Raw genomic sequence first — 12,675 nt, 5'->3', positions numbered from 1 at the left:
ATTTATATGATGAGAAGACATGTCCTAAGACATATCATGAAGGGTACGAAAGATCATCAAATGACTGAATGTTATTCTGCAGAGCCTTAACTCAAATGACATGCTTTTGAATTGATAGTGGCCAGATGGTGTAAACAGTGATGTCACTTCTGAATTCATCAAGAGGACTCTGTTGAAACGAAAACCTTGCAGAAAGTCAAGTGTCGAAAAAAAATATTACCATTGTTCTGTAATAGGTCATTCACAACTGGCAATGGGAAGTGGCCTGCAACTATGCAGGCATCTAGTTTCCTGTAGTCGATTACAGGATGCCCTGTAGTCGATTACAGGATGCCATGTAGCTTCGACTTCCGTATTTTAAAGTAATTTTTCTTAGTCCTCAAGCAGTCACATGCCTAGCATGTGACTGCTTGTCTGGGTTTTTAATTTTGTTTATATTTTGTCTTTTAGCCTTGTGGATCGACTTGAGTCATTCGACACAGGCGAGACGAGCCGAGCAGCTTGATCCAAGCACTAGATCAGGGACTAAATTGACTTCACATCTAATGGATACTACATGTGTCGTATCACATTTAGAATTAATATGAGTTGTCATCACCTCCAGCCGCCTTCATCGTGCTACTGGTCAGACATTTTCCCCGTTGTACTAACAGTGAAACCGTGCCTACACCTTCGTGTTTGGGCTCTGAGTCTCTACCACCGGACGGTGAAGGTGGACTTCATAAACCGTGGTCAACTACGCCTACCTCGGCTTTCACGTACTTCAATGGTCAACATCGTGAATCTGACAGCTATGTGCAGCGTCCAACTGCACTTCGGATTACCATCTATCTGTTACTTGTATGGTAAGTAAGACATAGGCAACAGTTAGGCATCTTTATTCCGGAACGTTTCGCCTACACAGTAGTCTTCTTCAGTCGAGTACAGAAAGTAGGCAGGAGCAGTAGAGATGTGAAGACGATGTAATCAATCAATCAATCACCCTTGAAGATGTAGATTTGAGGTTGTCAGTCCCTCATCCTGGAGAAGAGTTCTGTTCCATAGTCTGATACAATGTTTCAGACATTGTTTCAGGTTAGTGTTTCTTTTTTCAAAATGGAGGTGTACACATTTTGGATGAATTAGGAATTACTGGACAAAAACTAGAAGCTTTAATTACGAAGGTCCAAGAGAGAAAAGATAAACTTGAAAGGGAAGAAAGAAAGAAACGAAATAAATTGAAAGAAAAGAACAAAAGGAGAGAGAAAAGATTGATCGAGAAGAAAACAAGGAGAGAGAAAAATAGAAAGAGAATGAAGAAAAGAGAGAAAGAAAGAATTGAAAGGGATGAAAAATCGGAAAGAGAAAGAATTGAAAAGAAAGGAAAACAGGAGCAGAACAGCCTAGAGTGATAGAACGTGAAGAGCTAAGGAACGTGAGAGGGAGAGAGAGAGAGAGTGATCGTGTGTGTGAGGGAAAAGTTCAACAGATAGGAGTAGCGAGCGAGTATATGGTGACGATAGTTTGATTGCCAGTCTGCTTGTTAAGGTAGGGTCAGTGTCTAGCTCCGGCTATCCCCCCATCCTTTCCTCCACCCGAAAAGGTGACGTGTGGGGTAAGTAAGTAAGTAAGTAAGTAAGTTTATTCAGGTAAACACAAATACAGTTACATAGAATTATCATACATAGCAGCATATGTGTAGGGAACCTAGGATAACCCAAAAAAGTCAGACAGAGTGACTTATTTCCATTGGGGTCCTTCCAAATGGATAATCACTTGACTCACAGCTCCCAGCACAACTGTAAGTAAAAGCCTCTGCTCCTATTTTAGTGGATATATTGGTTAAAAGCTTCACTTTTAACCAATTCTAAGACTTAGTTCATTCTGCCTTGATTTCCAGGTTTTGCTTTTAAATCCTCACCAGTCTTTTAAATGCTTTACTTATCATGGAGAGTGATTTCTCAAGCAGTGGTTAACTTTTGTCTCTTTCTAGCTTGGAATGTCAGCTTGGGTCATCTGGCAACCACAGATATACTACTGAAGGAGACGAACTTCACATGAGTTCTGGGACGTCACCTTTTTATCTACATATCTGAAGTGTAGCCAACCCCAGGCAACTACCTCTCATCGTTGCAGTGGTGAAGGTCCTGCGTTCCTATCATCTTGACGGATTATTCAAGGCTGGGGACACTGTGACGAACTAGTCGTTGTGTTGTCGTTCAACAGCTGTGACCCCTCCCCCCACACCCTCTAACAGTTAGTTAGAATGAACGCATCTTGAGTTAAATTAAGAAATTAACATTCGAGTCTGCAGAGGCCTAACTAAACTTCCCTTCACAGAGGGAAGATATAACCTCTTACATCACCAGGTTTAAAAATACCTCTGTCCTCTGTGACTGATCCGCTGACACCTGGGCTGCCAGATTACCTATGTTATTTTCTGGTTCCTTAAATATCTTTGTCATCTTAACTCATGAGATTATTTGTGACTATAATTCATTAAAGAAGGCAAAGCTCAAAGCTTTTTCAAAAAATCCAGAATTTCTATAAAGGAATTCCAGTATGCGACTTTAAAACACGGCCAAAATTTCCAGCAATTTCAGATTATATACTCTTCTGACTCTTCGACTTCTGGATTGAAAGTGCGGGAAGTGACCGAGATTATGACTGAGAGATTTCATGGTTGCCGACCAGTTCCTGTCCGCCACATAGGTAGGATAACCCCGAAAAAGAAGAATCTCTTTCACCATCACTTACTCCTTCACTGTGTTGCAAAAATCCCCGCAGTTTGGATATTTGCCATCTTCCACCAAGCAGAGTGACCACAAGAAGTGCAAAGTTTTCTTCGTTTTATATTTAATAATTGATGCAAAAGGGGTTAATAGTCCCTTGCTCCCGGCATTTTAATCTGACGACATCCATAACTTACGAAGGAAACACTCTTCTCCATTTCCCTTTGGATATATACATATATATAATATATATATATATATATATATATATATATATATATATATATATATATATATATATATATATATACATATATATATATATATATTTATATATATATATATATATATATATATATATATATATATATATATATATATATATATATATATATATATATATATATATATATGTATATATATCTGTTAACGAAAGGACTGATTATTCTAGCCTTCAGACACCATAATACACAACATGTAAATGATCACTGTATACTGGAAATGCAAGTTTAACTGGCCGAACTTGTCACTCACCTCCCCAGTGAAAGTCAAAATTTCTGTTGAGATCTACTCCAACGCAGCTCGCTGACTGTGTCCAGGCACGGTTTTTTCTCCAAAGACGATCCTGAGAATGAAAATATGTTAGTGATTGGGCATAACACACACACACACACACACACACACACACACACACACACACACACACACACACACACACACACACACACACAAGAAGGCCTTTGACACAGTTCCTCACAAGAGATTAGTGCAGAAGCTAGAGCATCAGGCGCATATAACAGGAAGGGCACTGCAATGGATCAGAGAATACCTGACAGGGAGGCAACAACGAGTCATGGTACGTAATGATGTATCACAGTGGGCACCTGTGACGAGCGGGGTCCCACAGGGGTCGGTCCTAGGACCAGTGCTATTTTTGGTATATGTGAACGACATGACGGAAGGGTTAGACTCAGAAGTGTCCCTGTTTGCAGATGATGTGAAGTTAATGAGGAGAATTAAATCTGATGAGGACCAGGCAGGACTTCAAAGAGACCTGGACAGACTGGACACCTGGTCCAGCAAATGGCTTCTCGAATTTAATCCTGCCAAATGCAAAGTCATGAAGATGGGGGAGGGGCACAGAAGACCACAGACAGAGTATAGGCTAGGTGGCCAAAGACTGCAAACCTCACTCAAGGAGAAAGATCTTGTGGTGAGTATAACACCGAGCATGTCTCCGGAAGCACACATCAATCAGATAACTGCTGCAGCATATGGGCGCCTGGCAAACCTGAGAACAGCATTCCGATACCTTAGTAAGGAATCATTCAAGACACTGTACACCGTGTATGTCAGGCCCATACTGGAGTATGCAGCACCTGTTTGGAACCCGCACTTGATAAAGCACGTCAAGAAACTAGAGAAAGTACAAAGGTTTGCGACAAGGTTAGTTCCAGACACACACACACACACACATACACATACACATACACATACACACACACACACACACACACACACACACACACACACACACACACACACACACACACACACACACACACACACACACACACACACACACACACACATACACACACACACACACACACACACACACACACACACACACACACACACACACACACACACACACACACACACACACACACACACACACACACACACACACACACAGACTCTCTCTCCCATATTCCTCTTCCTCCTCCCCCTCCCTTTCCTTTCCTGCTTTCTCTTTCCCTATTTATCCCTGTCCATTTCCCCCCCCTTTCTCTCTTTCCACCCATCTCTCCCGTTGCAACTGTTTACCCTCAATCTCTATCTCTGTCCCCCTCTCCCTCCCTCCAACAAACACGCACCTCCACACATTTATTGAAACTGGTCAACTACCTGAGGTATGGAAGACGGCAAGTGTCGTCCCCATTTTTAAGAAAGGAGACAGACACGAGACACTAGACTACAAACCAGTGTCACAGATGTGTATAGTAGAGTGGTTGAGCACCTAGAAAGGAACAAGCTTATGAACGACAACCAGAACGGTTTCAGGGAAGAGGAATCCTGTGTCACAAACCTACGGGAGTTTTATGACAAGGTAACGGAAGTATGACACGAGGGAGAGGGGTGGGTAGATTGTATTTTTTTTTGACTGCAAGAATGCCTTCGAAACAGTTCCTCACAAGAGATTAGTGCAAAAGCTAGAGGATCAGGCACGCATAACAGGAAACATACTGCAATGCATCAGAGATTACCTGTCGGGAAGGTATCAGCGAGTCATGGTACGTGAGGAGGTGTTAGAGTGGGCGCCTGTGATGAGTTTGGTTACACAGAGGTCAGTCCTAGGACCGGTGCTGTTTCTGGAATATGTGAACGTCATGACGGATGGAATAGACTCAGAACCGTCCCTGTTTGCAGGCGACATGAAGTTAATGAGGAGAATTCAGTCGAACAAGGATAAGACAGGCCTACAGAGGGATTTGGACATGTTTAGTCCAGCAACTGACTTTGCACCAAGCGCAGAGTCATGAAGATCTGGGAAGGGCAAAGAAGACCACAGACAGAGTACAGTCTAGGGGGCCAACGACTGCAAACTTCACTCATGTAAAAGGATTTTGATATGTGTATAATACCTAACACATCTCCTGAGGTGCACATCAACCAAATAACTGCTGCAGCATATGGGCGACTAGCGAACCTAAGATTAGCATTCTGGCATCTCAAGGTGGACAGAGATAAAATATTCCAGAGATGGAACAGAGTGACAAGGGGTCACAATTGGAAGTTGAAGTCTGAGATGAGTCACAGAGATGTTAGGAAGTATGTCTTCAGTCACAGAATTGCCACGAATTGGAACAATCTGGAAAGTGAGGTGGTGGGGGCAGAATCCATCCATAACTTTAAGAAGAAGTATGATAAAGCTTACGGAGCAGGGACTGAGTGACCTAGTAGCAACTAGTGAAGAGGCAGGGCCAGGAGCTATGACTCGGCCCCTGCAACCACAGTTAGGTGAGTACAATTATGTGAGTACACATTCACAATTTGCAAGGAGGTAGAAGAAAGGTTTGTACCTAAGGGCAACTGAAATAATGAGAAGGGCAGGACGAGCCCCTGGTTAACCCAAAGGTGTAGAGGCAAATACCAAATGTGATAGAGAAAGGAAGAAGTATACAAGGCAAAAAGAGCCTTTAGAATAAGGAGAGTAGTCGAAGAGCCAGAAATGAGAATGCATGGGTAAGGAATGAAGGCCAACGACAATACGAAAATGTCAACAGCGAAAGCCAAGTGCTACCCAAAACTGTGGTACAGTCAAATCAGAAGGAAAACAGTCGAGGACCAGGTAATCAGCTGAGAAAGGAAGGAGGGGAGATCACGAGAAACGACCGAAAAGTATAAGAAGAACTCAATATGAGATTCAAAGAAGTATTCACAGAGTAGACAGAAATGACTCCAAAAAGACTGAGCGGTGGGGTACACCGTCAAGTGCTGGACACAATACATACAACCAAGGAGGAGGTGAAGAGGCTACTAAGCGAACTAGATACCTCAAAGGCGATGGGGCCGGACAACATCTCTTTGTGGGTCCTGAGAGAGGGAGCAAAGGCGCTCTGTGTACCTCTAACAATCTTCAGCACATCTGGAAATAAATGGTATAAAATACCGACACAATGGCAATATAAACACAAATGCAGTATAATGTGATCCTTTATTGACTACGTTTCGCCCACACAGTGGGCTTTTTCAAGTCACAAACAGAACTACCTGGGGTGGAAGGAACGCGAGTATTTATAGTCCGGCTGAGGTCAGGTGAAGAATGCTGCATCTGATGATGTACCGAGTTGGGTTGTAGAGTCTCCAAGCTACCCAAGTTTTTAGACTCTACAACCCAACTCGGTACATCATCAGATGCAGCATTCTTCACCTGACCTCAGCCGGACTATAAATACTCGCGTTCCTTCCACCCCAGGTAGTTCTGTTTGTGACTTGAAAAAGCCCACTGTGTGGGCGAAACGTAGTCAATAAAGGATCACATTATACTGCATTTGTGTTTATATTGCTTCAGCACATCTATCGAAACAGGACAACTACCTGTTAGAAAGGAAGCTGAAGGTATGGTACATCGATGTAGATAGAAAGAATCACCGAGGCATCTCCAAACATCATAGCAATAACAGAGACAAAGCTAACGGAAGTGATAACAGATGTGATCTTCCCATCTGGTTATCAGACTCTGAGGAAAGACAGGGAAAGCAGAGGAGGAAAAAGACTTGCACTGCTAATCAAAAGCTAATGGACTTTTGAGATGGGAGGACTAGTCATATCGGTAGTGAATGACTACATAGTAGGAACGTTTCATACTGGGGGCCCAAAAGTGATGATAACAGTGATGTACAAGCCGTCACTGAACAGCAAGAATCCAAGACAGGAATATGATGAGAGCAACAGAGTGATAGTGGATGCACAAGCCGAGACTGACAGAAGGGCCCACATGAGCAGGACAAAGCTACTTATCATGGGAGATTTCAACCATAAGAAGATTGAGAGAATTTGCAGCCACATGGAGGACCAGAGGTATGGATAGCCAAGATGCTGGAGGCAGTACTGGAAAACTACATGTACCAATGTATTAAGGACACAACCAGAGAGAGAGGAGACAATGAACCAGTAAGGCAAGACCTCATACTCCCTTTGAGCAGTTAAGACATAAGGGATGTTACACACAAAAAACCTCTAGGCCCTAGTGATCACATGATCATGGGTTTCGAATATACAGTAGAGAGTTAACAGTGGGGAGTGAAGCAGCACAAGGAGGACGGATGAAGCCAAAGATCCCAAAAGGGGACTACACAAGTATGAGGCAATTCCTAAATGCGGTGCAGTGGGTAAGTGAGCTAGAGGAAAAGACAGTAAATAAAAAGATGGAACACATAACCACAAAGTGCAGGGAGGCAGTGGAGAAGTTCGTACCCTGGGACAACAGAAACAATGGGAAGACCAGAGAGAGCCTATAGTTTGCCAGGAAGTGTGGAGAGGCCATACAAGAGTATGGAAAGAAAATACAGAAGTCAAAGGACCCAGGAAAACAGGGAGTTGAGCCGGATAAGGATAAGGAGAGAAGTCCAGGGTCAATTTGAGAATGACATAGCATCAAAAGCCAAGCCTGACCCAAAGTTTTTATACAGCCATATCAGGAATAAAACAACAGTCAATAATAAGGTAATCAGGCTGAGGAAGAAAGGAGAAGAGCTCACAGGCAATGACCAGAAAGTATGTGAAGAGCTCAGCTCAAGATTCAGGGAGGGACTCACAAACCGACGTGGTAGGATGCACTAGCAAGTGCTGGACATACTGCACACAACCGAGATGGGGGTGAAGAAACTGCTTGGGGAACTAGATACCTCGAAGACGGTGGGCCCAGATAATATTTCTATTTGGGTTCTGAGAGCAGGAGCTGATGCACTGTGTGTGCCACTAACAACAATCTTCAATAAATCTATCGAAACTGGGCAATTGTCTGAGGCGTGGAAGACAGCAAATGTAGTTCCAATTTTTCAGAAAGGAGACAGACAGGCAGTGCTAAACTACAGACCAGTATCACTGACTTGTATAGTATGTAAAGTCATGGGAAAGGTGATCTGGAGAAGAGTAGTGGAACACATTGAAAGTATTGGGTCTATACATTACACTCAGCACGGCTTCAGAGATGGGAAATCCTGTGTCGCAAATCTACTTGAGTTCTACGATAAGGTAAGATAAGTATGACAGAATAGAGAGGGATGGTTAGATTGTATCTTTTTGAACAGCAAGAAGGCTTTAGACTCAGTACCACACAAGAGACTGATACAAAAATTAGAGGAGCAGGCAGGAATAGCTGGGAAAGTACTGCAATGGATCACTGGAGTTTTTATATTGGCGTCCGGTGAGGGACGTGCAGCAGATATAGGCATTGTCACTGGTAGGCCAGATTTACCGAAAGAAAGGTTTTGGAGATGCCCTCTGAACCAAGATTCCATGATGTTCCACACGTAGAACATCTGGGTACCTTTTTTTTTTGTAGACGTTTCATTATGCAGTGGCTTTTGTACACAGTTCCAGTCTTCGTATTATGATCCAGGAAATGACATTGTGCAATGGACAACAGTTTTCAGAATGAATTCATTTGTGATGGTGTGAACTGTACTTACCAATGTGTACTTACAAATACACTCAGTGGCCACTTTATTAGGCACATTGTACACCGCTCTTTAACGCAAATATCTTATCATACGGCAGCTCCTCAACACCAAGAAGCATGGAGACACGAATGCTCCGCTACTGATTAGCCTAAAAATGTTATTGCAGATGCAGTCTATAAGATGACAACCAGTAGTAACTTTATTCTAAAACGGCGCAAATTTTAAATTTTACTGAAATACTTAAAAAATCATTAAATTATTCGAATCAGATCATTTAAGAGAATGTCTTATCAGATCTGCTTCAAACTTTTACCACTGATAGAATTAATTGAAAACATAGATTGTCACTCGCTTTAAACCGTAAATTTCAATTTGCAAGTCTTATTAAGGAAATTGTTTACCTCGTAATAACTAGTGAATGACTCTTCTGATCAGCTTCAAACCCTAAATGATTGTAACCCGTAAGCTTACGACGACGTTTCGGTACTTTGTTTCCAAGTCGGACCGAAATTCGTAAGCTTCTGTCTTTTATGTGCGGGTTATTTGTGTATTTTTGCATTCATTTGAAGGGTAATAGAGAATTTTAAACATAATGTAAATGCGAAAAATGGGGGAAATTTGAAGGATTTATGGCATTTTTAATTTAACAAGAAAAACTTTCCTGTTCTTAGAAACAGTTTTAATTGTTTTATCACAAATTTTAGTTTATTACTCAAGGATAATTTATTCCATCGGCATCAAGATTTAAATGTTTGATTAATGTATCTCGGGCACCTATGTATGGGCACCTATGTATGGGCACCTATGTATGGGCACCTATGTATGGGCACCTATGTATGGGCACCTATGTATGGGCATCTATGTATGGGCACCTATGTATGGCCACCTATGTATGGGTACCTATGTATGGGCACCTATGTATGGGCACCTATGTATGGGCACCTATGTATGGGCACCTATGTATGGGCACCTCTGTATGGGCACCTATGTATGGGCACCTATGTATGGGCACCTCTGTATGGGCACCTATGTATGGGCACCTATGTATGGGCACCTATGTATGGGCACCTATGTATGGGCACCTATGTATGGGCACCTCTGTATGGGCACCTATGTATGGGCACCTATGTATGGGCACCTATGTATGGGCACCTATGTATAGGCACCTATGTATGGGCACCTATGTATGGGCACATATGTATGGGCACCTCTGTATGGGCACCTATGTATGGGCACCTATGTATGGGCACCTATGTATGGGCACCTATGTATGGGCACCTATGTATGGGCACCTATGTATGGGCACCTATGTATGGGTACCTATGTATGGGCACCTATGTATGGGCACCTATGTATGGGTACCTATGTATGGGTACCTATGTATGGACACCTATGTATGGGTACCTATGTATGGGCACCTATGTATGGGCACCTATGTATGGGTACCTATGTATGGGCACCTATGTATGGGCACCTATGTATGGGCACCTATGTATGGACACCTATGTATGGGCACCTATGTATGGACACCTATGTATGGGCACCTATGTATGGACACCTATGTATGGGTACCTATGTATGGGCACCTATGTATGGGCACCTATGTATGGGCACCTATGTATGGACACCTATGTATGGGTACCTATGTATGGGCACCTATGTATGGGCACCTATGTATGGACACCTATGTATGGGTACCTATGTATGGGCACCTATGTATGGGCACCTATGTATGGACACCTATGTATGGGTACCTATGTATGGGCACCTATGTATGGGCACCTATGTATGGACACCTATGTATGGGTACCTATGTATGGGCACCTATGTATGGGCACCTATGTATGGGCACCTATGTATGGGCACCTATGTATGGGCACCTATGTATGGGCACCTATGTATGGGCACCTATGTATGGGCACCTATGTATACTATAACATAAGAGAATGTTCATATTTGTAATTACTAGAAAAAGGTTTTTCTCATCCGTCACTTTTAACCTGGAAATATTATGGTATTATTTTATCTTATTGCAATATTTTCCTCTTGATGTTTCTCCAGTTCAAGAACTGGATTGTGACTCACTACGGGTTTAGCACTTTCTACAGTCGCTATATGACTCACTACGGGTTTAGCACTTTCTACAGTCGTTATATGACTCACTACGGGTTTAGCACTTTCTACAGGCACTATATAACTCACTACGGGTTTAGCACTTTCTACAGGCACTATATAACCCACTAAGGGTTTAGCACTTTCTACAGGCACTATATAACTCACTAAGGGTTTAGCACTTTCTACAGTTGCTATGACTCACTACGGGTTTAGCACGTTCTCCACGTTCTACAGACACTGTATCTTGGTGTTAGTTGTATAAGTTATCACAAGCCAATATGATGAATCAAATTTGTGTTTGTGAAATAATTAGAGAAAGTTTTCTTTGATCCTGTTCACAATGTTTGAATTTATTAGGTTATCCCAGGTTAGATCACTTTAATAATCTTTTATAACTAATGTGTTCCCTTATTAACCATTTATTAACATTTATATAAACTAGGTTTACATAATAATAACTTGCATTCTTAAAAGTTGGTCAGTCTTACAGGAAAAAAAATGGAATGATTTTAGTCTTTCTTGACCCAGGTCGCTTTTTTGGGGGGACGAAATTGGAAATTTTTAAATACTGTTTTTCATGCGTTAATTTGTACGTGTCGCAACTAATAGACTTCAAGCTTAATGTGCTTATGTATTTTAGGATACTGGTCTCCTAGGAACGTTTTAATTAGATTTTAGGATACTGGTGTAATTGGAACGTATTAACTAGATTTTAGGATACTGGTCTCCTAGGAAGGTTTGAATTAGATTTTAGGATACTGGTCTCCTTGGAACGTTTTAATTAAATTTTAGGATACTGGTCTCCTTGGAACGTTTGAATTAGATTTTAGGATACTGGTCTCCTAGGAAGGTTTGAATTAGATTTTAGGATACTGGTTTCCAAGGAAGGTCTGAATTATATTTTAGGATACTGGTCTCCGTGTTTAACAGTTCTTCCAAGTGTTAAACACGGAGGAGGTTCTGTGATGATCTGAGTGCTATATCTTGGAAATTTGCTGTCCCAATGGTTGCCCTTCATGGCAGAATTAAAAGTCAAGATTATTTAAACATTTTAGCAGATCAACTTCATCCAATGGTTGCAACACTGTTTCCAGAAGGGAATGCAATCTTCCAGGACGATAATGCACCGATTCACGCAGCTAAAATCGTCTCTGAGTGACGCGAGGAACATTCCAGTGAGGTTGAACATCTTACATGGCCGCCCTAATCCCCAGATCTTAATATAATTGAAAATTTATGGTGCATGTTAGAAAAACATGTGAGGGGTCGATACCCTCCACCATCATTACTTAAGGAACTGGAGACTGTTTTAGCTGAAGAATGGACAAAAATACCTCTGGAATCTATTCAAACATTGTATGAATCAATTCTCAGTAGAATTCAAGCAGTAATTACTGCCAAAGGTGGTCCTACACCATATTAAAATCAATTTGTTTAAAATTTCAAAGTATTTCCATTATTTTGTCCAACCCCTGAATACTTAACATAATTATTATAATTTGAAATAGTAAATACCAGCCATCCCAGTACCAGCCATCCCAGTTAAAGCCATCCCAATACCAGCCATCCTAGTACCAGCCATCCCAGTACCAGCCATCCCAGTACCAGCCATTCCAGTACCAGCCATCCCACTACTAGCCATCCCAGTACCAGCCATC

General features: G+C 41.9%; 1 protein-coding gene across 2 annotated transcripts in view; it reads right to left on the bottom strand.

Moving 5' to 3' along the window:
* LOC128701483 (carboxypeptidase B-like) overlaps positions 1-12,675 on the bottom strand; it is a 176,863-nt gene that overhangs the window by 51,236 nt on the left and 112,952 nt on the right. For both annotated transcript variants that reach the window (XM_070101749.1, XM_070101750.1), the window contains exon 8: positions 3,246-3,336. In XM_070101749.1, coding sequence (XP_069957850.1) covers positions 3,246-3,336 — 91 coding nt within the window. The remainder of the gene's footprint in view (positions 1-3,245; positions 3,337-12,675) is intronic.

Source organism: Cherax quadricarinatus, chromosome 78 (genome assembly GCF_038502225.1).
Source record: "Cherax quadricarinatus isolate ZL_2023a chromosome 78, ASM3850222v1, whole genome shotgun sequence".
Lineage (NCBI taxonomy): Eukaryota > Metazoa > Arthropoda > Malacostraca > Decapoda > Parastacidae > Cherax > Cherax quadricarinatus.
This window is presented reverse-complemented; position numbering and strand designations above follow the sequence as displayed.